Source organism: Gastrolobium bilobum, unplaced genomic scaffold (genome assembly GCF_033153095.1).
Source record: "Gastrolobium bilobum isolate Gb01-03AN ecotype WA unplaced genomic scaffold, APGP_CSIRO_Gbil_v1 utg17384, whole genome shotgun sequence".
NCBI classification, from domain to species: Eukaryota; Viridiplantae; Streptophyta; class Magnoliopsida; order Fabales; family Fabaceae; genus Gastrolobium; species Gastrolobium bilobum.
This window is the reverse complement of record NW_026897353.1, coordinates 1-27,799: the sequence shown is the minus strand read 5'-3', so window position 1 is coordinate 27,799 and position 27,799 is coordinate 1. Positions and strand designations below refer to the sequence as shown.

The 27,799-nt window shown below is 35.8% G+C and overlaps 2 protein-coding genes and 2 pseudogenes across 2 annotated transcripts; 3 read left to right on the top strand and 1 right to left on the bottom strand.

The window, feature by feature from the left end:
- The first annotated feature begins 456 nt into the window (after positions 1-456).
- Positions 457-4,974, top strand: LOC133306183 (subtilisin-like protease SBT4.14; annotated as a pseudogene).
- A 712-nt stretch (positions 4,975-5,686) lies between these two features.
- LOC133306186 (zinc finger CCCH domain-containing protein 17-like) lies at positions 5,687-9,538 on the top strand (annotated as a pseudogene).
- Positions 9,539-13,692: 4,154 nt separating this feature from the next.
- On the top strand, positions 13,693-14,340 carry LOC133306185 (uncharacterized). Its single transcript, XM_061506466.1, has one exon. It carries the CDS (start codon positions 13,693-13,695, stop codon positions 14,338-14,340), a length of 648 nt encoding a protein of 215 aa, XP_061362450.1.
- A 2,910-nt stretch (positions 14,341-17,250) lies between these two features.
- LOC133306184 (transcription factor SRM1-like) lies at positions 17,251-18,674 on the bottom strand. The gene is made up of 2 exons (XM_061506465.1): positions 18,355-18,674; positions 17,251-17,515 (listed from the first exon to the last, which is right to left on the bottom strand). Exons 1-2 carry the CDS (start codon positions 18,672-18,674, stop codon positions 17,251-17,253), a joined length of 585 nt encoding a protein of 194 aa, XP_061362449.1.
- Positions 18,675-27,799: the final 9,125 nt, after the last annotated feature.

Genomic DNA, 27,799 nt, shown 5'->3' with positions numbered 1-27,799 from the left:
CTTGTGTTGCTTCCAATTGTCACAACTTGGGCTACAGTGCTCCAAATGAGGTGCGGTTTGAAACCACGCGTAGCTAACGAAGAGATCTACAATATAGTATAAGTTGTGAAATAAATAAGAAGTAAATTAATGGTTTAAAAATGGAATAAGAACATGATGTTAAGCTTGATTTATCTTATTCCGCAAAGTAATATGGTTATTATCACGCAATTGGATATTTTAAATTCGGCGTCGTTTTAAAAAGAAAAAATTATCCGGATTTTTAATTAAGCCAATGTGATTGTAACTGCGCTTAATATCATAATGCGATGTTAACAAACCGGTTCTAGAACGGGGTGTTACAAGGATGAAGCCAAGAAGTTATCTGGCATGTTCTTGTTATTCTCTATTTCCTTCATACTTTTTTTTAAGCATTATGTACTTACAGTCATTATTACCTTTGTTGTATATGTTGCCATGGATGAGGTACTTCCGGTTTTTCCAAATTAGTGCCATAAGCTACACACAACAAGATCATGGAAAGGAACTTGCGATCACTATGCTAATTTTTCAGGCTGCAATAAGTAACATCCCTATCCTTGTGTATGTTGTGTCACTATGTTTTCAATCTGTGTACTATAACAAATTGGAAGCATCAATATAATTAATCATTTTAACCAAATTGTAAGCAACTAAATTATCGTATTTCAAACTACTAAAATAAGTGGTTTATGAAATAATCAAACAATCACCATTAAGATTAATCATTTAATAATGGGTCCGTCGCTTCTCATGTGACTGCTGATGAGAAAAGTTGCAGCAAATTTTTAACACTAGGATACACGTGCGGATCCTAGGATACACGTGCGGATTCTATCAAAAACAAAAAACAAAAAAAAAACCAGGATTCGGACGCGTATCCTGTGTTGCTGCAATTTTTCCCTTCTACAGTCACATAAGAAGTACTTTCCCCTTTAATAATTGAATGAACTACCACTGTTCAGTGTTAACAATTTATATTAAATGTTGAAAATCTATTTGAAGTATGGTTCCATATACATAATTATGGTTAAAATCAAGATTGTATGCATACAATCTCTCATACCACCACTACTGTTTTTAGTTTATGAAGGAGGTCCTAAATTTAGTACTATTGATCAGCATGCTTTTAAATATAAGCTTCACAAGTTTTAGTATGGCTATAGATAACTTTATGTACTCCTTGTTCTTGTTAACTCTACATGGAAAACTTGAAGCAAGATCATAGGAGCCAAATACTTCAAGATTGATGGAAGGACTGATCCATCTGACATATTATCTCTCATAGATGTGGATGGCCATGTCACTCATACTGCATCAACAGCAATAGGAAAACATGTCCCAAATGCAAGTCTCTTTGAGCTAGCTAAAGGGACTGCTCGTGGGGCAGTGCCTTCAGCAAGGTTGGCAATTTACAAAGTTTGCTAGTCAAGCCATGGATGTTCGGACATGGATATACTTGTTGCATTTGAAGCTGCTATACATGATGGGGTTGATGTCATATCCATTTCCATAGGTGGAGGGAATGAAAATTATATGGAGGACTCTATAGAAATTGGAGCTTTCCATGCCATGAGGAAAGGCATAATCACTGTGGCCTCAGCTGGAAATGATGGTCCCACTATGGCAACAGTCACAAATAATGCACCATGGATTGTAACAGTAGCAGCTAGTGGCATTGATAGGGATTTCCAGAGCACTATAGAGTTGGGGAGTGGAAAAAATGTTTCTCGAAGTTTTATTTTCTTCGCAATCACATATTCTACATAACAAGTGTATTCACTATTAATCAATTTTAACCATACAAACTAGGTTTCATATACAACTATTATAATTAACTTAAATGCAACTTACGAGTAAATATTGTTATTGAAAATAGTTATGTGAGTGTAAAACGAACTTTTCTATTATTGTTTCATGAGAAGATTCTGTAATACTGATAGAGTTGGTCTAGATTGTCATAAGTTGCAAGCATGTTCAAGTTATTGGCACAATCTACACCAATGAAGTAATTGTTATTTATGTAATAGTCATTTTTATTTCAATTGCAAAGACTATTTCAATAACTTGTCTCATGCATGCAACTAGTGGAATTATATCAAAACATTAAACACAGATTAGAAATTCCGTTTCTGTTACACAAAAAAAAATTACAATTAATCACACAGGTTAATTTATCACACGGATTAATAACACAGATTAATCATACAGTAAATAAAACTAAAAAAGTATATAAAATAAGAAACAAAATATACTGATCACAGGTTCAAAACACCAAATTGTCTTAAGATTGTTATTGAAGACAGTGGGTGATATTAAATCACTAAGAGGCTTGAACCCATGAATAAACCAGAAGGGAGTAGATGAACAGAATTGTCACAGTGCAATTAAAAATATTAAAAAAAAACATACTTACTTGATATGTATGAAACAGACAGAATCAGAAGAATGAAAAATGCAGTATCAGAGGAATAAAATCCGAGCCCACAGAACGTGTCTCCTTAAGACAATTTGCCCCCTCACTGATGCCCAAGGTTGATGGACACTTGTCTCCCAGGATAGAACAAATTTCGTCTAAAGAATGGTGGCACTACCAATCAACAGCCCAAACGAACACAACAATATGCCAGAGGAAGTCACACCGGAGTATGAAAAGGAATATCCAAAACCGGAAGGAGAAAAATTCTGGCAGAGTTTCAGTGCAGAAAATTGGATCCATTTTCTGAAGGTGTCAGTGTCTATTTATAGACAACGTAAAGTCACGTTTCAAAAGACACCTATTCGACGACGAAACAACACACCCGTTGGACACGAAAAGCCACACTCGTTCAACACGAAAAGACACCCATTCAAGGATGAAACAACATGTCTGTTAGGGTGAAACAACACGTCCGTTAGGATGAAACAACACATCCTTTAGGATGAAATGATACATCTGTTTGTCGACGAAAAGGCACACCTTTTCACTACCAAACTTCTTATTCATAACCAATAGATTGTCTACACAATTTATATATATAAATTCTAACAGTTTGGAGGGATATAGTGAATTTCAGTGACAACCAATCTAACATTAGTGGCTTGTTAAGAAGTACTATGATGAATATATCATATATGTACATCCAACTGAGAACGTTATGCAGGGGACAGGAGTAAGCACCTTCAATACAAAACAAAAACAGTGCCCCCTTGTTGATGGTATCAATGCAGCCCGAAACACTACAAGCAAGGAAGATGCTACGTAATTTTCTTTTTGTTTTTGATAACACGTGGTTAAGTTTTCAACATTAACAAAGAACATTTTAATGCATTGACAGATTCTGCTTTGAAGACTCCTTAGAGCCAAATAAGGTGAAAGGAAAGCTTGTTGAATGTAGATTAAGAACATATGGCACTGATTCTGTTGTGAAAGCAATTGGAGGCATTGGTACTATAATGGAAAGTGAACAATTTCTCGATGTTGCCCAAATTTTCGTGGCTCCTGCTACCATTGTGAATAGTAGGATAGGTCAAATTATTACCAATTATACACAATCCACAAGGTAATAGATGTTCTTGTTTATTCTCTGAATGGCCACAGAGGTTGATATTTTGCTACTTGCTAATTTTTCTTTAAACAAGCTTATAAATGTGTCTTTGCTACAACTAAGCTTTCTACTGGATTATCTCATAACAAATTTTTTACATGAATTTATTGTTCAACTAAGATCACCATCAGCAATGATACATAAGAGCCATGAAGTAAAAAGGCCAGCTCCATTTGTTGCTTCATTTTCATCTAGGGGTCCAAATCTAGGATCCCAACATGTTCTCAAGGTACCACATTTTCAAATTTTCATACTTAAGTAGACTTTTTTCTATTATGTTTGAGGAATTGGGTGTATTTTATATTTGATGCAGCCTAATGTTACAGCTCCTGGCATTAACATCTTGGCATCTTATACACTTAGGAAGTCAATTACTGGTTTGAAAGGGGATACTCAATTTTCAAAATTTACACTATTGTATGGGACTTCTATGTCATGTCCTCATGTTTCTGGAGTAGTAGCATATGTGAAGTCATTTCATCCGGATTGGACTCCTGCTGCAATCAGATCTGCCATTATTATCACAGGTGAAAATCTTAAATTAACATTTGTTACTTATAGGGCGAGCCTCGAGAAGTGTTAAAGCTGTTCCTTTATGACTGAAAGCTCACGATTTCAAATCCGGGAAATAGACTTTTTATAAATATGTAAGAGTAAGGCTGTATACAAGGATTATCCTCCCCCCACTCTCCATAGTTGGGGTTTAATGGGGGAGTGGTTTACCCACATTTGTTACTTGATTTGTTTTATCATATGCAAAATCTGAAGGCTTTGTGCCTTGAGTCATAACTTCATATCTTTTGAGATGGCTTGACATGTCTATACTCTTTGTCAAGCTAAACCTGTGAGCCAAAGAGTTAACAAGGAAGCAGAATTTGCCTATGGTGCTGGTCAAGTCAATCCAACAAGAGCTGTGAACCCTGGTTTAGTCTATGACATGGATGACTTTGCATATATCCAATTCTTATGCCATGAGGGCTATAATGGTTCCACTTTATCAGTTTTAATCGGCTCTGCTATAAATTGCACCTCTTTGCTTCCTGGTCTTGGTCATGATGCTATAAACTATCCCAGCATGCAACTAAGCATGAAAAGCAACGTAGACACAACAATTGGAGTTTTCAGGAGAAGAGTAACCAATGTAGGTCCTGCTCCAACCATCTACGATGCCACCATAAAATCTCCTAAAGGAGTGGAAATCACAGTGAAGCCTACTAGCCTCATTTTCTCTCACACCAAGCAGAAGAGGAGCTTCAAGGTAGTGGTGAAAGCAAAACCTATGGCAAGCATGCAAATTGTATCTGGTTCACTTATTTGGAGAAGCTCCCATTATATTGTTAGGAGCCCTATTGTTATCTACAGTCCATAAGGTTACAGTTAGCAGTTGCCAAAATCAAGTTTGTAGCATTGCCTGTGTGCTGATATATATTTATGGGTTCGCTTTTTGTCATGTGACATGACTAGAGCACTTTCCTGCACACACAAACCAAGTGTGGGTCCCACGCTTAAAAAAAAAAAGTCAAACCAAATCAGGATACGACGCTGTATCCTTAAGATACGGAAGCGGATCCTTGTTGCAGGAATGAACAGTGCCATTCCTGCAACATGATTCTTATATTTCCCTATATTTATATATCACTTCTTATGCATAATGCTGACATTTTGTTTATTATGCCTATGCAAGGCATCAAATGAGTGTGGGGCATGACTATTTTTATACTCAGTAGAAATTACATTCTCAATTTTAGTCTATCTCACTTATATCTGATAACTCATGTGACTACTTTTATTTTGTTGGTATCCAACTCAAATGACTATTTAATTAGAGCTATTAGATGAAAATAGATTAACGATTATAATTTAGCATAGAACTTGTTATTCTTATCATTTTAAATTTATTATTCAATAGTTTATTTTGTACTGTGTTGAAAGTAGTAATTGAAATTTTTTCAGTAACATATTTTAACATTTATGTGATTTTTGTGAGATAAAAGTTTGTGGAACAAAAATCAAAGTTAGATAAATAATTATTATTCAGCTTTTTTCTTCCACGATCATGCTTTAGAGCTAATTTTAGATTTATGGAAATCATACAAGTAATATTAATGATCTCTTTAATTTTTTATTGCAATCTTTATATCCCCACTCAACTGTTTGGCCAGAAAAGATTTGAAGCTAATTTTGCTATCTCTTGTTTCTAGAGGATCAAAGTGAATCACAAGGATGAGGAAGAGGGAAAGCTCTCCTTTGCTTGGAGAGAGCAGTCCGATGGGAAGAGTGGAGAGTACGAGGGAAATAGAGTTCTTTTGGTACTTTATGTGAGCTCAACTAACTAAGTGGGTATAAACTTATCTAATCCGCTTACTTAACTTTTTCTAACTTAACACCTTAATTTATAATATTTTTACAGTAATATTTATCATTTTACTTTTAACTTTTGGATAACTTTTGTTTTTTTTTTTATAAGAGGTGACAAATGAGTTACTGTTCCCAATAAATCCATAATTCCCTGTAGAAGAGAACTTAACCCTCACTTTTCTAAAAATCCTAACATTTTTCTTTGCTTTCGATTCTTTTCTTTTACTTTTTGCTATTCTATGTTCGTTCCGATTAATAACGAATTCGATTTCTGAAGGATTTCTCTGCGTTTCACCAGCTCAGGTTTGCTTCTTCTTTGCTCCCCAAAATCGTAGAATACTCCTTTTGGTATTCCCCCTATACTATGGTGGATGATCTGCGAGAGTCTATGTTTTGTGTGATTATATTGATCTTGGTGAAGTTTCATGTGATTCCCTATTGCGAATTAGGGGTTTCAATTTTAGGGTTTCTTTCAATTTATTTATTAGGGTTTTTTGAAGGATTCGCGATACGGTAATTTGGGGGTTTAGGGTGGTCGCGATTAGCGTCGCTGAGCAAGGTTAAATTATTGGTCTTTCGCCCAACTCTGGTATGGGTTTTGAGGTTGCCAGACTGGACGTTCTGCGATCGTGTTGTTCTACCCTTGTTTTCATTTTCGTGTTCATCGTTTGTTTATAGTTATGTGTGGTTATGAAAATTTGGGATGCAGAAGGTTTTCGGTTTTTTATGGGTAAATTATTCTGTGGCTTATTGTTTATCGATGAGTTAATAGAAGAAAGCATGAGCTATTGAGGATTTTATCGATGGGATTCAGTGTCTGATTTGGGGTGCCATTTGAATGTTTGTTTTTTAGAGTATTATGGCTATAAAAGTGGCGAGGAAGACTGAACGAATCAGTGGTACAACATTGTGTATTGGCTAGATGCAACAGAAATCCATGCAGGTTTTTGCACAGTGAAACCCCATTTCCATCTATTGTCTGTTATCATGGCAATATTGTCGATCCTTATCCAAGGAAGCCCCATTCCTCTTTCGAGAAGACACAAGTTTCGCTGAGGCTTCTAAGATGCCACCTGAGAAGACCCCTAAGTACAACTCAAAGGCAGCATTGACTAGGAAGAGTGGAGATGGGACAAGTGCGGCTAAGGCTTCTCAGAAGCCACCTGAGAAGGCCTCTATGCATAACACAAAGGCAGTGTTGATTACAAAAAATGTAGATGGGACGAGTGTGACTGAGGCTTCTCCAAAACCACATGAGAAGACCCCTTACTATGATTCAAAGGCAGTGTTGATTAGAAAGAGTGAAGATGGAGATGGGACCAATGTCCTCGAGGCTTCTCAGAAGCTGTCATGAAGTGTATGTAGATACTGGATGTATGGAAATTGTATACACGGTGACTAGTGCTGTAATTTAAATTCATGGTTTTATGGTGATGAGATTTCTGCAATAGCAAAGCTTCAAGAACACAAGAAGGTACTTTCTTCTAATACCATTTTTTAGTATTGAATACAACAAACATGTGCATGCATATCAATTATGTGTTTTTGTAAAAGTCTTATTATTTATTGACCTTGCTTTATGTATTTCGATGATATCTGAATTAATTGGATTGAACTTGACATGTAGCTGAATTAATTTTTGACTGATATTTTAATAATTGCTAATTAGAATGCAGTCTTTAATTTTACTATATGGTGTTTAATTTAGGAACTACCAACAGCATTATAATCAACCAAATGTTGGCTGGAATTTTTTTTTTAATTTATTCTTCAAGTTTCCTCGGAATGCTAGTAATTATGTGGCTTCCTTTTATGTTAATATTTTTTAAGTACTTAAACTAAAACTTTTGACATCAGGTTGTCATTGGAATTGCTCTTCTGGTTGGATTAGACAAACTTTATTCTGGAAGCACTGATGGGACAGTTGGGGTGAGGGACTGCCATTCTGGTCGATGTGCTAGCGTGATAAATCTCGGTGCGGAAGTTACCTCTTTGATTACTGAGGGTCCATGGGTTTTTGTTGGTGTTCGGAATTCTATTAAGGTAAGCTCTTCTGTTTTCAAGTTGTTTCATTTTGCAATCATGTCTTTTTTATATAACCATTACATGTTAGCTGATTATGTGATCATGGCTATTGTGAAAGCTTGGAAAATCCAGACTGCTTCAGAGTTTAATCTTGATGGACCTAATGGGAAAGTCCTTGCTTTGACTGTTGTCAATTATACACTTTTTGCTGGAGCATAGGTAACTTCTCATTCAGTGGTTTATTTTTGTTATTTAATAATATTCTCACTTTTTTCTTCTTTCTGTAATTAGTAACTAGATAGATTTTCTCTTTGATAAGGCTTCTATCATACTCTTTAACAGATCTTTTATGTCATATATCAATTTATCTATCATGTGATTATTTAAATTGCAGGGTGGTGTAATCTCTGCATGGAGAGGCAGCTCTGAAAGTATGAGACCCCCTTTGAACTGATTGCATCACTAAGAGAAGTTTCCAACAGTCATAGCAATGACTTGCCCGTTAGGTCCATCAAGAGTAAACTCTAAAGCAGACTAGATATTTCAGGCCTTCACAATAACCATGATTACATAATCAGCAAACATGTAATGCTTATATATAAAAGACATGACTGCAAAATGAAACAACCTGAAAACTAAAGAGCTTACCTTAATAGAATTCTGGACACCAACAAAAACCCATGGACCCTCAGTGTCAAAGAGGTAACTTTGGCACCAAGATTTATCACGCTAGCACATCGACCAGAATGGCAGTCCCACATCCAAACTGTCCCATCAGTGCTGCCAGAATAAAGTTTGTCTGATCCAACTGGAAGAGCTATTCCAGTGACAACTTGTCCAAAAATATTAACATAAAAGGAAGCCACAGAATTCCTAGCATTCTGAGGTAACTTGGAGAATAATAAAAAAAATAAACACTCCAGCCAACACTTGGTTGATCCCTTATTTTTGTGATCAGTATTTGTTATCAAGTTCATCTGATTGCACTATTAAGGTCTGGGGAGGGAACTTTGGAAGTAACATAGACGCACACAGAAGAAAATGTAAGTTGTGTAACCAGATGTTTGCATAAGTAATTTTTTTTATTTTATATCAAGTATATTTTAGTAGTGATTTCATTTTTAGAAATCAAGCTGATATTTTTTATAATGGTCATGGAGTTGGTTGATTCACACAATAAATCATTTTTGTTTTTGTTATAGGGTGTTCTTGCACTTTGTGGGGTGACTGATGCAGAAGCCAAGCATTTACTGCATTGCTCGTACAGAGACATTTCAGTTTACATAAATGACTTGCCATCGTAAGTGAACTTAAACTTGCATCCATTTTCCTTCTGTAACTTTGGTTGTTATATTTCTGTGTTGGGTAAATGTTGTACAGCCCCTGACCATGTCTACATGTACAGATTTTCAGAAAGGGGTAGGCTATTTTTGCAAAAAGATGTTCGGTCATTACAGATAGCTACTGATAGGGTTGGGCTTTTGTTCACTGGAGATGAGACTGGTTTGCTAACTGTCTGGAAATGGTTGGAAGAGCCCAAGGTGCTATGAGAAATGTCCAGTTTACCCCATCAACTGGTCCCTTTTTTACACCAAATGCCCAGTTGATGCATGTGATATTATGCAGGAGGCAGGACAAGATTGTAACAAGAAGTATATCATGAATGAAAAATTCCAATTCCACTGTTCTCTTTCTTCTGGTGTTATTACTAGCTGACATTATTGTCTCCTATAAATATGTTAAAAAGGATCTTTTATGGCTTTTAATTTCCAATTATTGTCCTTAAAAAATTGTGGAAAAGAACAATTGGGATGTCTCTTCCGGATGCCTAAAGCAATGATTTTTATTTTTGGTGAACAAAGCAATGATTTGTGTGATATTCTATAATGCCTCTACGGATAATTTCAAATATTGAATTTCTTATTATTGTGGATCTCTTTTAAAATCTTGTTCTTTTGTTTTGAAAATTATTTGTCCTGAAAACTCGCTACAGTTCAACTCACTTTATAAATTCTTTCTAGTTAATGTGTCCTTTCCTACTAAATAAATTAGAAAAGAATATGTTGCAAAGTTAAATATTCACAGACCACATTCATTGGCAAAGGCTCTGTCCTGTCACTCAATTACGTTTTTCGCGCTGCCAGAGAGATTATTTAGTATTATTGGTCTTGGAGCACATTTTATGTTAATGAATATTTACCATTTTAACTATGTGGGGAATCCAATATGTAACTGCATTTTAATAAGGTAATTCATATTTAATAATGCAATGCAAGAGAAATCTCCTACTTAAAGAGGACTACTTAAAAATTTTCAATCAATGAGTGCATAATATTCGTAAGTACATGGCATATGCAGCACTTAATTGGTGGTCCCGAAACAATGGCTTCGGTTCTTTCTTGGCTGACACGTACTAGTTCCCTTATATAGAAGGGAAAAATTACTCTTATGCTATATGACATAAATTTCTCTCCTACGCATCTTTTGATAACTGCTGTGCCACCTTTTTCTTTTCTTTTCTTTTATTTTTATTTTTTAGGTGGTGGAGTCCACAAGTTTATCTCTATGACATGAGATAACTTATCTCCTTTAATATGAGATTAATAAAACCTATGTAGAAAACTATAACATTTGTAATCATAATAAACAGCAACATGTGAGCGTGCTAATCAGAAGTTGTAAGAGCTAAAAACCAAAACTTCTATTAACTACCAACCCACTTATAAATCTCCCAAAGAACAAGAATGTTGGGCAGCTACTTGGGGTGGATGATTAAACTTTGCAGAACAACCAAAGATCATTTCTCTAATATCCTAGTGAAGTAGAACAATTGATAAAAGGAGTTATATAGATAATTTTATCTCCTACACACATATAAAAATGTGTGGAGTCATGTAAAAAGAGAGAAAAATAAAACATGAGTTCCACACATTTTTATGAGTGTAGGAGATAAAATTATCTCTTATAATATGAAAAACACTAATGCCTTGATAAAACTAAAAGATCCCTATAAAATTTCACTTAATTAGCCGATCCTTTCTTGGCAAGGCACAAGTTGGTTGAGGTAAGGTTAGATTCAATTTTTACGCTTACTAATGGAATTAAATATAAAAAGTTGCATCTTTGGCTCACATGAATATTGTTATAGCTGTCTCATAGAATACTTTAATTCTCTAATTGATAAAAAAAATTTATAAAGGTATTGAAAAGAGGATAAAAGAATACTATAAGTAAAATTGGAAACAACTTCTATGGTCAGTGATATAATTTGGCAGAGTTTAGAGAAAGATATTTGTACTGTTTTAATATATAATGACACATGAATAGACCTATTGTCCCATCCACATTTTTGTCGACACTAACATAAATAGTTTCTATGTCATGCTAGGTGTTAGCATACAGAGTAAGTTTATAATCTAAATGAATCACTTGATACTTTAATTCAAGCAGTTTAATTATTATAATTAATTATTCTTGTTTTTTGTTTGCTTCTTTGAACATTTAAGTTAGGGAGTGAATCTTACGCGCTCAACTTTTTTCTCTGAAAATTTCCATTTGCTATGGGAGAAACACGTTCGGCATCGACGGAGGAAGAAGATAACATGAATCGGAGTATAAAGAAACCCAAAGGATTAGCGATCCAAGATGATCTGATGGATGAGCAGATGCAGGGAGGAGATCTAGGTGATCCGGAGATGCATGCTAGGGGAAAAGAAGATCTGGCAGGAAAACCTCATTCCCCTGAAAAAGTTCTCAAGGATGAAATTGGACCACAGTCTGGTGGATCCTCAGGGAGATCTAGTGGACAGGGGTGTAGAGTTGTCTCATATAGAGATAAGCTGCTGAGACTCAATGGTGCTGAAGATATGTCGGACAGTGAAGAAGACTGGATGGCTAGGCAACGAAGGGAGGAAGATGATGAGGACATGCTGGAGGAAGGAGTTGGAGATGGGAAGGATGATCCACTATGCCCTTCCTTAAAGTTCTCGAGGAGTCAGCACAAAGAAGCCTGCAAACAATGGAGAAAAGCACTAATTATTAAGCTGTTGGGGAAACATATGGGGACTAGGTTTCTAATGACTTGATTGGTAAGAATGTGGAACCTGGTGGGTACATATGAGGTGATTGATATGGATAATGGATACTTGGTGATCAGATTCCAGGAGGATGGTAACTATAATCATGTGCTCTATGAAGGACCTTGGATCATTGCTGACCACTACCTAACTGTTCAGCGATGGAGACCTTTCTTTGATGTGTATGATGATTAGTTGAAGAGGCTGGCGGTTTGGATCAGAATCCCAGGTCTACCACTGGAGTTCTATACCACTCAGTATCTCTGGATAATTGGCAGTATGTTTGGGAGAACGCTTAAGATTGATAAGAACTCTTTAAGAAGGAATGAGATTGGTGATGGAGATATAACTGAAAGAGGCAGATTTGCTAGAATCTGTGTAGAAGTTGATCTTCGAAAAATTTTCTTATCAAAGTTTAAGATTGGAGAACGAGTTATGCATGTGGGATATGAAGGTTTGCATATAATATGCTTTGGTTGTGGCATATATGGGCATAGAAAGGACTTGTGTCCTAGTTTTGGTGGACATAAAACTAGTCCTGAAACTGGTGGTACTAGTACTAAGAGTCAGGATATGGAGGTGAAGGAAAAAGCTGTAGAAAACCAGAAGGAAGAGGAGGCTTTTGGTACTTGGATGGTAGTTCAGAAGCCTGGGAGAGGGAGAAAGATGATAGCCTCTCCGGTTAATCCATCAACCATTAGAGAAGACAACCAGAAACTGGAAACACAGAATGTTACTATTGGGGATGGTGGAATTGCTGGGGATGTGATGCTTACAGATAGCCCTATTGAGGAAATAATTCCTGAGGTAGTTCTACAAACAGGTGACAAAAAGGATGTGAGTCCTAGTAAAGTTGAAGCAGGAGGGGGTATTGAGAGGAGAGCCAAAGGATCACATCTTAATATCTTATCATCAGGAGTTGAAAAACATAAGAAAAATGTAATGAAGTCTGGATTCTCTAAGGGAGGTTCTATGGGATCTAATGGATTACAAAGAAATAAATCCACTCCTAAAGGTTCTGTAATTAGGAACCAGTCCTCTGAGAACCAACCTCCCAGTTCTTCGATTGTGGGAGTGCAAAAATTGCCTACTAGGAGTAAGGGATCAGAAGGGGGTGCTGCAACCTACTCAGGATCTGAATAATTTAGCCAATGGGAAGGTCAAAGGGGATGAGATTACAAATATGTTGAAGACTTGAGGATGCAACCTGAATGGGATAGAAGTTGATCAGGGAAGTACAGGCCTAGGAGGGGCAAGAAATCTGGCTATATCTTGATGATTCAATCATTGGTTGTTGAGGTACTGGGTACTTTATTTTCATTTATGTTTATGAATCTTTGTTCGTGGAATTATAGAGGAGTAGGGAAAAAAGAATTCCCTGCCCTGATTAGAGATATTAAATATAGGTTTAAAATAAAGGTTCTAGCTTTACTGGAACTAAGATTCAGGGTGCTAGAGGAGATACTATTGTCAGGAAACTTGGTTTTTCAAAATTCTTTAAACAGGAGGCTGTGGGCTTTTCTGGTGGAGTTTGGATCTTATGAGATGATAGGGATGTTGAGGTGGAGGTAATTAAAGCCCATCATCAATATGTTCATACTAGGATTCATTATATTGAAGATAAAAGGATGGAATTAGCTACCTTTGTGTATGGGAGCCCGAGGAGGATAGAAAGAATAAAGCTTTGGGAGGAATTGATGGTAATTGCTGAATCTGTGGTGGGCCCTTGGGTCGTGATTGGGGACTTTAATTCTGTCCTAAGACAGTATGAGAAGGTTGGGGGGCTTGATGTGTGTTGGAGGAGCATCCAGGATATGCAGAAATGTCTTGAGAAGTGTAGAGTTTCTGATATTGGGTTCAAGGGGCCTAGCTTCACTTGGAGGAGGGGTAAATTACAAGAGAGGATTGATAGAGCTTGTGCCAATGAAGCATGGAATGTGGCTTGGCCTAACAGAGTTATAGCTCACTTGCCTTTCTTTAGTTATGATCACAGGCCCATCCTTATTAGCAATTTCCAGTCTAATCAGGAGGTTAAGGGGGCTAAACAATTTAAATTTCTAATTGCCTGGCTCACTAATGCTGATGTTGGTAATATTGTCAAACAATGTTGGGAAAAGATTACTGACTGGACAGAGGCAAGGAGTGACTTTGAAGTTGTAGCATCAAAGTGGCATCAAGAGGTCTTTAATGAGGAGATGAAACAGAAGCACAGGATTTATGCCAGAATTCAGGGACTGGACTTAAAGTTGGAAGCTGGATTTGACAGAGAGCTTTAAAGGCTGCAAAGAGATCTATGGAAGGAATTTGAAACCATTCTGCTAAGAGAAGAACTAAACCGGTTCCAGAGATCATCCATTCAATGAAGAAGAAGAAAGGTGAGCAAGGATGGATGATGATTAAATTTGACCTTGAGAAAGCCTATGACAGGCTGAGTTGGTCCTTTATACATGATACCCTGATAGAGTTGGGTTTTCCTGGTAATCTGATTTCCCTCATTGACAACTGTGTTCGGACCAGTGAGCTGAACATGCTATGGAATGGTCAAACCACTAAATATTTCAAACCATCCCGTGGAATAAGACAAGGGGATCCCCTATCCCCATACTTATTTGTCTTTTGTGTAGAAAGGCTTGCTCACCTTATTCAAGTAGCTGCTGATGTTAAGGCCTGGAAACCAACCATCCTTAGGAAAGGAGGTCCTCCTGTATCTCACTTGTTCTTTATCGATGATATCATTCTTTGTGCTAAAGCTTCAATGGATCAGGCTCATATAATTAATCAAGTTCTTAGACTATTTGGTTTGAGTTCTGGGCAGAAAATTAATCTGGAGAAGACTCGAGTATTCTTTTCAAAGAATGTCAAGTTTGGTAGAGCTAAGGAGGTTAGTGATTGTTTAGGGATAAGCAGCACACCTAACCTGGGAAAGTACTTGGGAGTTTTTCTGAACCATTCCAGAGTCAGTAAAAATTCCTTTGGGCATATACTGGATAGGGTCAAACAGAGGATGAATGCTTGGAATGTCAAATCCTTATCTCTAGCTGGGAGACTTACTTTGGCTAAATCAGTGTTGTATGCTATGCCTACCTATGCTTTGCAAACAGCCTGGCTTCCCAAATCGGTTTGTGATGAGATAGAGAAGCACACCCATGGATTTATATGGGGATCATCAAAAGAAAAAAGAGGTACTCACCTGGTGAAGTGGGAGAGAATGTGTTCTGATAGACAGTCTGAGAACCTTTAACCAAGCCTTTATTATGAAGGTTGGTTTTGGGATTCTGGCCAAAAAGGATTCTCTGGGAGCTAGAATGCTGAGAAACAAGTACAAGCTGGAGGATTGCCTCCTGCCTAATCTTCCTAGGAGTGTTAATGCTAGTAATTTGTGGAGGGGCATAAGTTCATCTTGGAATCATATCCTGGCAGGAACTAGAATTATGTTGGGTAATGGTAAGCAAACTAGATTCTGGCTGGATTGGTGGTTGCCTGAGTTTGGTAAGCTAATTGATAAAGCCATTATCACTATTCCTGAAGATGCTAAGTGTTGGAAGGTTGCTTGCTGTGTTAACCAAGATGGTGAATGGGATTGGGGTAAATTCAATATATACCTCCCTGAGGAGGTTTGTGAAGCCATAGCCAAGATTGAGAGTCCTAAGGAGGGAGATGAGGAGGATAGGATTTTCTGGAAGCCTTCCAGCAATGGTTTATTTACTGTCAAATCTGCCTACCAGTTCATCACGAAGGATGCTCCTGCTATGCAGCATCAGGATAGCTATTGGGACCTTGCTTGGAAGTGGAAGGGAACAGAGAGGGTGAAACATTTCTTATGGCTGTTGATTGGGAATAATCTGTTAACAAATGAGCAAAGAATAAGGAGACATATGGGGGATGAAGCAAACTGCCCTAGATGCATGTTTCCTTGTGAGGATTGTTGTCATGTGATGAGGGAATGCTATTGGGCTAAACCGGTTTGGACTTTATTAATTGATAATAGGAATTATAATTCTTTCTTCTATGGTGATTTCCTGGAATGGTTTCAGTTTAACTTGGGTAGAGGGAAGAATGATAACCATGACCAGATTTGGAGGCTTACTTTTGGAGTTACTTGCTGGATGCTATGGCAAGCTAGGAATAACTTGTGTTTAGAAAAGATATCTGCTCTCCTGAAGGTCTCTGTCATAAGGTAAAAATTTTCGTGCAAAATGTGGTTAATGCTGATTCTGTTCTGGATGTTGCAGTTGTTAGTTTGGATATTAAGGAGGAGAGTATAATGCTGTGGAGGCCTCCCCAAAAGGGTTGGATCAAGATCAATTCGGATGGTGCCTGTTCGTTGGATGGATATAAATCTGGATGTGGAGGAGTCTTGCGAGATAGTGATGGTAGATGGATGATGGGTTATATGAAGAAGATTGGACAAGGAAATGCTTTGAAGGCTGAATTATGGGGTTTTCTGTTAGGTCTTCAAGTGGCTTGGGATCATGGTTTCAGGAAAGTCCATCTGGAAGGTGACTCCTCTGAGGCTATTCAATTGGTTCAAGGAGAGTGTCCTTCGGATCATCCTTTCTGCCAGCTGATACATAGGATCAAGGAGCTAATTGACAAGCAGTGGAATGTAATGTTGTCTCATACAAATAGGAAGGGGAATGAAGTGGCAAATTTCTTGGCTTCCAAAGTGGATCATAATTCTTGGGAATTAGTTATTTTACCTAATATCCCTACAGGTTGTTTTAGATTTGTTGAGAAGGATCTGATGGGAATTGATAATATTCTCATTGATCCTTAAGTAGTTGCTTTTGTTTGTTTGTTTTTCCTTAATATCCAAAAAAAAAAAAATTATTATAATTAAAAACAAAAGAATAATAAAAGCAACTGATTAGATGTAACATCACCAGAATTTTTTTCAACTTTGTGCTGAAATAATCCTTTTCAAACATAGTATAGTAGACTATATATTATCCATATAAAGCATTTTAAATAAGAACTACCACCTCCAAATCTAAAATCATGTAACTCTTCGCTTTAAAAATTATAAAGCATTTATTTTCCTTCAATTTTAAAAGGGTACGCCGATGCTGCACCCTTTCTTCCACCATCTAAAACATTAAAAGATGTAAATGAAAATAACTAAATCCATACCAAAATGCAACAACAGTTTAAATAACATATCTACAATTATGTTCTTGTGTGTCCCTCTATTCATGTGCCTGTTGCAATTTTGGTAAGTGTTGAAGCATTTGAACATCATCAGCAGGAATCACAATGTCGATTTCAGCATTTAAGGTTATGTCATGGATGCTTGTTCTTTTCCTTTCCTTCTTTTGGGCACCTTGAGCGAGATGAAGGAAGTATTTTTGGGCATGACTAGCAATTTGTGCTGCATTTTTTGTCTTAACAAAATATCTAGCAATATTTTTCCAATCTCCCTTGCCAATTATCTGCAGCCCAGCGAGAAATAACCTATCACAAAAAAACAAATATAGAGATATCATAAAATTCCAAGAATACATATATATACGAAAAATCCATCATAAGTTTAATTAAAAACAAATTGAAATGACTCTTGATAAGAAACATATTTTCCCTCTAATGTTTGGCTTTTTCTATGATCTGTTTATTAGGAGGAATATGGTAAATCGACCATTCTAGAAAAATCTTTCCTCTTTATACTCCAACTAATGAAGATAGAGATGAATTATCCTTCTACTTCTTTAAGAAATTGTTTTGAGATTCGAACCCAAGATTTTGAGTTACAAAATTAATAATAATTAAAAATAAATAAGTCTTTTACATTAGATTATCTTTTAGTACTATTATAGTACTAAAATATTTTTAATTATTTTTTTTATTTCAATCCATTTTTTATTTTGAATAAATACTCTTTTGGGTTCTCTACAAAAAAAACTCGGAATTCATTTTAATCTCTTAAAAAAAGTCAATTTATGGTCATTTTAAAATTCAAATTCTTTGAAATTATAATTCCTTAAAAATTCGAAAAAAAACTCACATTAGTTCCTAAAAAATGATTGATATATATTTTTTTCTAAGAAATTAAAATGGGTTCTGTATTTTTTGTTGAAGAGCCAAAAGAGTATTTACTCTTTTATTTTATTTTATTTTATTTTGTCAATTACCATTTTAATTCCTAGTTTGCTTGTTATTCATGTAGTGCTATGTCAACCTAGAAAAAATTCTTGTCGTGTCAAATTCATGTTATGTCAACCCATTTTGACACCTCTAATTCTAAGTAACAAGATAAATAATAATTAAAAATAAATGAGTATTTTACGTAAACATACTTGTGTTCCTCTTCGGTCCATGGCAACCTCTTCTTTTCATAGTTACCTCCGTTGGCCTCCATCGGCACCAGCAACAAGTGCGGTAACGGCACTCGACCAGACTCAATCTCGAACAAGCCATGGACCAATACCCAATAATAATTTCGGACCTCCGTCGGTGATTTTCCAGGAACAAGAGCGGCTACTTTCTCCCAATATTCTGGCTCAGGCATGCCCGTTGGGATGATAGCGAGGGCGTCTTCAAAGGCAATGTCATCTTCCCTAGTCCACCGTGTCATCGCTGCGTTTGCATTATTCTCTTGCTGAGCAAGTTGAGACATTCTTACTTTCTTTATCCTAATTTAGTTTACTTTGAAGACTCTGAAAGAGTTATGATGCTATCCGGCAAGTATACCGTTTCGCATAAGTAGTAAAGTAGTAAGAAAGATCGTCTCCTCAGGGATTGAAAACCAAGTACTAAAATAATCAGTCACTTTAAGTTGAAAAACTTGATCTCTTGTTGGGAAAATTAAATTGAATCTTAGTAACCATAAAAGTAAAGACTTATTTTTGAGTTTTTGTATTTTCAAGAATGAAAAGAAGAATAATAATGGAGTTGGTTTTGAAAATATGAGAAAGAATTGCAGTTAGGGAACACTCTCCCTATGATCCCCACTTATTACTTTGGATTGATACAAAATACTTATTTATATAATTTCTCAGATAATTATGATCTCAATATATTAATAATTAAATCCCAATCCCTTGGTAACTTAACCCTTTAACCTCACTTAGAATCCTAATCCCTTAGTAACCCCTCATGAGAATTAAGCAATGAACACAATAATTCCAACATCTGCAATTAAATATACATATATCCCTAGTATGCATAACAATAGTTATCTTATCTCCTTTCAAGATCAGAAACCCCAATATCCCTATTTAAGGTTCTAACCCTCAAACTATTTTCAACTATCAAATTGATCAGGTTTAATAAAGAAAATATCAAATACGCACAAGGTAAGATAAAGAAATTTATATAAACGACTAAAATAATTTAAATCAATCCGTCATAACAAGGGTTCACATAGGGTTTGTGACCCTAACTACAATAAAAGAAATTAGCCAGACATATTCATGTCTGACAATTTAAATAATGAGAAAGAGTTCATGAAAATGTCAAACCGGAAGAAGAAGAAGTCTTTGAATCTTCAGTCATCGAGAGCTTCCTCTCCAATTTCTCCTTGCCAAAAGATGATTTTCTTTTAGAGTTTCTGCTTCCTTTATATAGCCAACTACTCAATCAGGTCATAATCCTTGCATTAATTCTGATTAAATTTCCATTTTCCTTATAATTCCACCAATCAATCAGGTCATGATCCTCTAATTAATTCTGATTAAATTTCCATTTTTCTCATAATTCAACCAATCAATCGGGTCATAATCCTCTCATTAATTTGATTAAATTTCCATTTTCATCAAATTCCACAATTCAAGGATTGCATTCATGACGCCAACACGATCAGCGCCAAATCCGTGACTCCACAAATCAAGGACTGCATTCATGGCACCCGCACGATCAGCGCCAAATCCTGGTCATGAATGTGTGTGGCGCTAGTTTGCGCCACTCTGGCGCCAACTAGTGCCAATTCTCTGGTATTTGGCCTGTGCAGCAAGGCGCAACTTGGCACTTTCCTCTGTGTGGAATTGCATCAACAGGCTTTTTATAATTTTCAATTCTTTTTCCTGCAAAAAGACAATTAATAGGTAAATATTATTGACATAGAAAGAATCAATATAAATAGCAAATATGTATTGAAATTGCTCTTTAATGACTCAATTCTTATCAATTTTAATATGGAAAAACCACACTTGCCAGAGGCACATCAAGTTACGTGAACTTTTTTGGTTTGTGACCTACTACGTTCCATATTTATAGGAAGGAGGAAAGTATTATCTCCTCCTGCACAAGCATTTTTTAGTTGGATTTTCTATCTCCTAGTCCTAATACTTTTTAGGGTTATACATGTATTATATGTTTGTTTTGGACTTTATATAATATGATTCACCTTTGGGTAAATTCCTCATTTATAATAATCAGCAACGTCAATTTATCCAATTTATATCAGTAATTGGTACTTCATAAGTACATGGATAAATGAAAATTTTATGCATGTGATAACATTCTAGTTTGGCCACTTTGGTGACTAAGAAACTATAACCATAATGCACACAAATAAATATGGATAAATGATAATTTTATGCATGCGATAACATTCTAGTTTGGCCACTTTGGTGACTAACAAACTATAACCATAATGCACACAAATAAATAACTTTTATGTTATCTACACACTATTAGTTTGGCCACTTTGGTGACTAACAAACTATAACATAATGTGTGAAAATAACTAACAGATCAATTTCATTTCATAATCACAATATGTTGCATCGATAAAAATTAACAATAAGTATATATAAGACCTTTCCATACTTCAAATATACATATTGTAATTTTTTTTTATAAACATAAATGATGCAAATCTTCATACTAATGCCCATATAAAAAAATAAAAAATAAATTCATTCAGCAGCAGCAGCGAAAAATCATGCCATTATACATACCACATTATTCATAACATAATCAATGCATTTATTTATTTATTTGTTTTAACAATTATTGGATTAAAATTCAACATTCAATTTTAATCCAATCAGTAACACATTTCAAATTCATTACTGTATATATATAATAATATATAAATAAATAAATAAATAAATCATTCAGCAGCAGCGGAAATATTGCCCATAAATACATACCGCATTATTCATAACATAAACAATGCATTTATTTATTTATTTTAACAATTATAGGATTAAAATTTAACATTCAATTTTAATCCAATCACTAACACATTTCAAATTCATTACTGTGTATATATATATATAATAATATAAATAAATAAATAATTCATTCAGCAGCAACGGAAATCATGCCCATAAATACATACCGCATTATTCATAACATAAATAATGCACATTTTTCATAAACTTATCAACATACTCACATACGCAATCATAATCTATTATGGAATTAATATCCCATCATATATAATTATAAATTCAGACAATGTTTCAAATCCATGAAATCAGGGCCCGAAAATGATAAGTTGATTCTTTAATCAATTTAAATATCAAATCAATTTGTAATATATATTAAATAAATATATCAAATCAAATCAATTTCATATCATATATTTTTCTAAACAATTATTTGATTAAATTTTCACGTCAACTTCAATTATTTCAGTCCTCATAATCATTCCCAAAAATTGCATTAGGTTTATATATAAAACCTCATAGCAGCAAGAGTTCGAATATATATATATAAAAGACAATAATGCGTAAGCCTTTTATAATTGATTCTGAAAACGATTTGTACAGGTTTAGTAGGTGAATAGTTTTCAAGTATATATAAAGGTTCATCGATTCGATCATTGGAAATAAAAATCATATATGTAATGATCGCAGCCAAACCGATGAAATACAATGATTATTTTTTTTTATTTAAAAAAAATCGGCAAATACTGCATTAAATCAGAAACATAAATTCATGGAATTATATTGAAATCATTATGGGGAAATTAAAATTTAGAAACCCTAATTTTTCAAAAATCAAGAATTCATTCATAATCATACATGGAAAAACATGAATTCTTAAACCTTGCTCTAATACCACATGTTTGTTTGCATAATATATCATGTTCATAAATCATAAAATAAGAACATGATAAAGGATCTTGGGAATACATGATTTTCACATACAGATAAGAGATAAAGACATACCCGGAAACAATGATGAAGGATTAACAGCAGTCATCATCTTGTGAGCAATTGTGTTAGGATTGTTTCTCTCTCTAAGCCTTCTTTATATTTATATGTATTCTAATGGAGAGAATGACATTAGGGTAGAAGGGGAGAGAGGACCATTCCTCATATATATATATATATATATATATATATATATATATATATATATATATATATATATTCCATAACTCATAACTCAAAAATATGACACTTAGATATTGGATTTCTTGCATTGTTAGTAAATGGTTTGGTTTGGTTGGTTGTTGATTATGCCTTGGTGTTGTCTAGGATTGAGGCAATTGGACCAACCTTGAGAGACCAACCATTGGAGCAAGCTATGGAGCTTGATTAGCTCCATTGGATAGGTAAGTTCATGCTTATGTGTGGTATGAATTGTATAGCTTGGTTGATAGCTATGAGATGTTATTAGATGCAATATGTGTTAATTGCATTAAACCTTGTGTAGGTTTTGTTTGAGAAGTGGAGTATTGTAATTAACGGGCTGTAGAATCCGTGGGTGGTGAACAAAGGTCGAATTGAAGCTTGAGGTAAGCCTTCGGACCTTCGGTGTAATTCCCTTGATTGTTCCACCAAGCCCTGAAAGGTTAGTGGTTGTTGATAGTGTATATAAATGCAATGAAATAGTGTAATGCTTTATTATACGTATGTGTATGCATTTGGTGTGGCATAGGATGGTGTTTCCCTATGTTGGTATGTTGCATGACGATGCGTAAATCATACTTGGTAGTTAGCTGGCCAGTAGGACTATTTGCATCTGAGTTTCCTTAGGACAGCTTGAGAGCTCGAGGGATTTCTGTAACATCCCCGTCTCGAGCCGGTTCAATTAACATACATATGATACAAACAGAAACAGCGGAAGACTTAACTTACAAAAATATGAGCTAACTTTTTCTTTTTCTAACTTAATTCTTACTCGGCGTAAACGAAAATCGGGCAGAGTTTCCTCTATAAATCGGACAACTGGGGATTTTCCAATCCCACTCAGAAGCATTTCCTGATAAACAGTTTATACAACATATCAATTCAGAAATGCCAGATATCCAAATATAATCAAATACCCATACATGGGCGCATGCATAACATGGCTCCGTGCCACTAAATCTAACAGCATGCCATCAAAACATAAACCTATCTGAATACTACATCATCATATAACGTTCCTGAATACTCAAATGTACATGCATCAAACTGATAGACATGTACAAAACATATACAGGCCATATACAAAATAAAGGATCAATATCATGATCCATCAAATGCGAAAATACTAAAATACATCAAACACTCCAAAAAGGTAGTAGCCTACAGCCACTCAAAATCCGGTCTGTCAACTGCCTCAGCCACGTGTCGTGTCCCTGCCTAGTGAGGACTCACCGGAAATCTGGGCCCCTGAAAATGTGTCCCCAAAGAGGGGTGAGATTACAAATCTCAATAAGCTCCAGGTTTATAGAGAATTCTCCATACCCCTGGCTCACTCCTGCATGAAATTCAGATACAGAGTATACAAATACAACATATAACAGATATCATAACAGAACAGAGCATATATCCATATCATATCAGAGATGTGCGCCGTCATTCCCAAGGGAGGACCCCAAGCGGAAATCAACGCACGTGTTCCCGAGGGAGGACCCCAAAGCGGAACCAGACATATCAGAGGAGTACACCATCAGTCCCGAGGGAGGACCCCAAAGCGGACGTCCGGGTACTATACAATCAATGGCCAGAGATTGTTACAGAAATCATATTACAGAAGTCATATCAGAGCAAAACATATCATGTTATCAAATAACTCTATATGAATGCATCTATACAAAGCATCTAAATCACAGTCATACAGTCCAACCATAGTTCACTAACCATGGTGGAGCACTCAAGTAGGAAAAGACTCCTTAAACATAGAGCTTACCTCTTGAAGCTTTACCAATACGCTTACTTGTGGAACAAGTTACTTTTATCGCTTCAAGAGATTTCCGATCCTTCTCAATCCCTAGGCACACCTAGAGAATAATTTACAATGCATCAATAAAATGATGCAATACCATGATTATTTCATAAGCATACATTTTATCGCTTATTTTCCTTTCTTTATATTTTTGCCAATTCTATGCCAATACACAAGTCTAGACCTCTATACACCCGTTGGCGTTCTTTAATTTAATCAAGCATTTACTTAAGAATCTTTCACATAAATCATGTTATTTTTCTTTAAAAGTCGCGGGCGTACCCTTAGGGACTCAAGGTATTTTTCAACCATTTGTCAAAGCATTTCACTTCTTAGCTCATCCATTGGTATATTAAAATGCAACCCATTTTATTAGAATAAAATGTAACCAATATATATATATACCCCTAAACATCCTATAGTTCGCAACATAGAGCAAGTATTTGTAGGATTTTTTTCTAACTTTGGCATTTCCACCAATTAATCCATTTACACTACATTCCAACATATTTTACCTTTTCAAACATACAATAAAAATTTGCATGATAAACCCTATATAAGCCATGAAGGCCGAAACCTAGGGGAAGAGTGCACTAGGGCTTTTCAATTTTTTTATCACAAATTAATGCTTACTAAACACTATCATTCCTATACAACAACAATCCATCATAATTTTCACCTTCTAACATCAAATATTTCCCACTCAAAACATGCTCCAAATTTTCAAAACATAGATCACAAAATAATACCATAGAAATAAAGGTTTCTTACCTCTAATCACTTGTACAAAGCCTAGAGAATAACCTCCAAGCAAAGCTCCATCAAAAACCCACTTTTTCTCCTCCTATGAATAGTAATCCGAAAATAAGAGGAGGAATAACTCTTCACACACTCAACTATAGCTCAAATGGATAGGTGCAATGGATTCCTTGAGTGGTTCCTAATCAATTTCAAGTGGTGGGTCATAAGATTTGGTTGAGAATTCAAGAAGAAATCAACAAAACAAGCAAAACCCTAACCCCCCCCTTTTCCATGGCTGAAGCTCGGCCCTTCAAGAGAGAGAAGAAGAAATTTTTGCAATGAATAGTGATTCATTTAAGTGGCCAAGCTATTTAGGCACATGTGGCCCTTTTGTCGGATGTTTTTCTATCGCGTATTTCACTTAAATTTACCGGAAACTTAACTTAAAGCTACGGATATATTTTTATTTTTCTAAAGTTATTTAAATTAATTTTTATTTCCTAAGGAACAATATTCATAATTCACAGTATGGTTTTTGCACCGTTTTTAACGAAATGCACTGTGAACCACTAACTGTACTTTATTTAATTCTGAAACTTAACACTTATAAACTTATCATTTTCTTGGGCCTATATTGACTCGCTTGGCATATATTGGACTTTCTTATTCTTATTTCATCAATTATTTATTTCTGGACTCTACCGGTTGCTTAAACAGCAGTACAAAATACCCGGTAGAAACACTATTCACGAGATTTTCACGGAAAGTGCCAGACTATACAATTTTTCGTTCTGAACTCATATTTGTCATCAGAATTTTCAAATTATGTTCCTAAAATTATTTTGCTCATTTTAAGCTCTACCGGTTAATTCACAAAACTGTAAATTCTCCGGCAGAACGCACTGTTCATAACATAGTCATGATTACAGTCAAAATACTCGAAATCGCTCACTGAATCTAATTATGGCATTTAAATCCTTAAATTAAATCTCTAACTAAGATTTACCAGTTAGGGTCATTATAATTTCTCCTGGAGATGTTATTGCACTTGCAATAGATATGTATTTACTGCATTATTATTGTTATTGCTATTACACTGATATGGAACTGTGGGGTGGAGAGATGCTCCAAGGACCCCTGGTTTACTGGATATATTCGTATATCTCACCCCGTATTGTGGGGACCCCCTTACAGGTAAGGATGCTGCATGAGCCTCTGGTGGCAAGTGGCCATATCTGGATTAGCATATGCATGAAGTGTTGCATTTTTTGAGATTATACATGTTGTTTTGTAGCTCACATGTATAGAATTGTAATTATAGGCAATGATAGATATATGATTGGTATATTGGAATGGACTTAGCCTATGCTCATGCCTTTGGTCATCTCAGGTTATGCTGCCCAAATTCTAGCTTAATCTCATTAGGAGAGGTTGGATAAGTGCTAGGATTAAGTTTTGAGGCATGAACCATTGGGGTTTGGAATGGGGATGCATCTTCCCCTATACTTGGACTTGAAAAATGAGGGTAATGGAATTCCCTGGCCGCGCTTTAGCGCCCTGCTGCCCCTATGAGAGCCAATGCTTTCTGCCTCCTCGCGCTGGAGCGCCCAAAGTAGGGGCTTAAGCGCTCAGGGTTGCGCGCTTGAGCGCCCTGGTTCACGCTTGAGCGCCCTTAGCCGCTGAAGGAGGAGATGCTTCTGCCTCTGCGCGCTAAAACGTCCCAACTGGGGGCTTAAGCTCCCAGGATAGCGCGCTTGAGTGCCCTGGTGCGCGCTTAAACGCCCATTTATACTGAAAGACCTTATGCTTTCTGCCTCCGTGTGATTAAGCGCCCAGATGGAGGCTTTAGCGCCCGATAACGCGCGCTTGAGCGCGCTGAAGCGCTCGGGGCCTGTGATCAACACCCTCTTGTGTTGCTTCCAATTGTCACAACTTGGGCTACAGTGCTCCAAATGAGGTGCGGTTTGAAACCACGCGTAGCTAACGAAGAGATCTACAATATAGTATAAGTTGTGAAATAAATAAGAAGTAAATTAATGGTTTAAAAATGGAATAAGAACATGATGTTAAGCTTGATTTATCTTATTCCGCAAAGTAATATGGTTATTATCACGCAATTGGATATTTTAAATTCGGCGTCGTTTTAAAAAGAAAAAATTATCCGGATTTTTAATTAAGCCAATGTGATTGTAACTGCGCTTAATATCATAATGCGATGTTAACAAACCGGTTCTAGAACGGGGTGTTACAAGGATGAAGCCAAGAAGTTATCTGGCATGTTCTTGTTATTCTCTATTTCCTTCATACTTTTTTTTAAGCATTATGTACTTACAGTCATTATTACCTTTGTTGTATATGTTGCCATGGATGAGGTACTTCCGGTTTTTCCAAATTAGTGCCATAAGCTACACACAACAAGATCATGGAAAGGAACTTGCGATCACTATGCTAATTTTTCAGGCTGCAATAAGTAACATCCCTATCCTTGTGTATGTTGTGTCACTATGTTTTCAATCTGTGTACTATAACAAATTGGAAGCATCAATATAATTAATCATTTTAACCAAATTGTAAGCAACTAAATTATCGTATTTCAAACTACTAAAATAAGTGGTTTATGAAATAATCAAACAATCACCATTAAGATTAATCATTTAATAATGGGTCCGTCGCTTCTCATGTGACTGCTGATGAGAAAAGTTGCAGCAAATTTTTAACACTAGGATACACGTGCGGATCCTAGGATACACGTGCGGATTCTATCAAAAACAAAAAAACAAAAAAAAAACCAGGATTCGGACGCGTATCCTGTGTTGCTGCAATTTTTCCCTTCTACAGTCACATAAGAAGTACTTTCCCCTTTAATAATTGAATGAACTACCACTGTTC

What these genes read in the sequence shown, in the direction of transcription:
- LOC133306185 (XM_061506466.1), top strand. Translation starts at nt 13,693, where the DNA reads ATGGAATTAGCTACCTTTGTGTATGGGAGCCCGAGGAGGATAGAAAGA.
- LOC133306184 (XM_061506465.1), bottom strand. Translation starts at nt 18,674, where the DNA reads ATGTCTCAACTTGCTCAGCAAGAGAATAATGCAAACGCAGCGATGACA. An exon ending in TGGACCGAAGAGGAACACAA is followed by an intron (nt 17,516 to 18,354) that starts GTATGTTTACGT and finishes TTTTTGTGATAG; the next exon opens with GTTATTTCTCGCTGGGCTGC.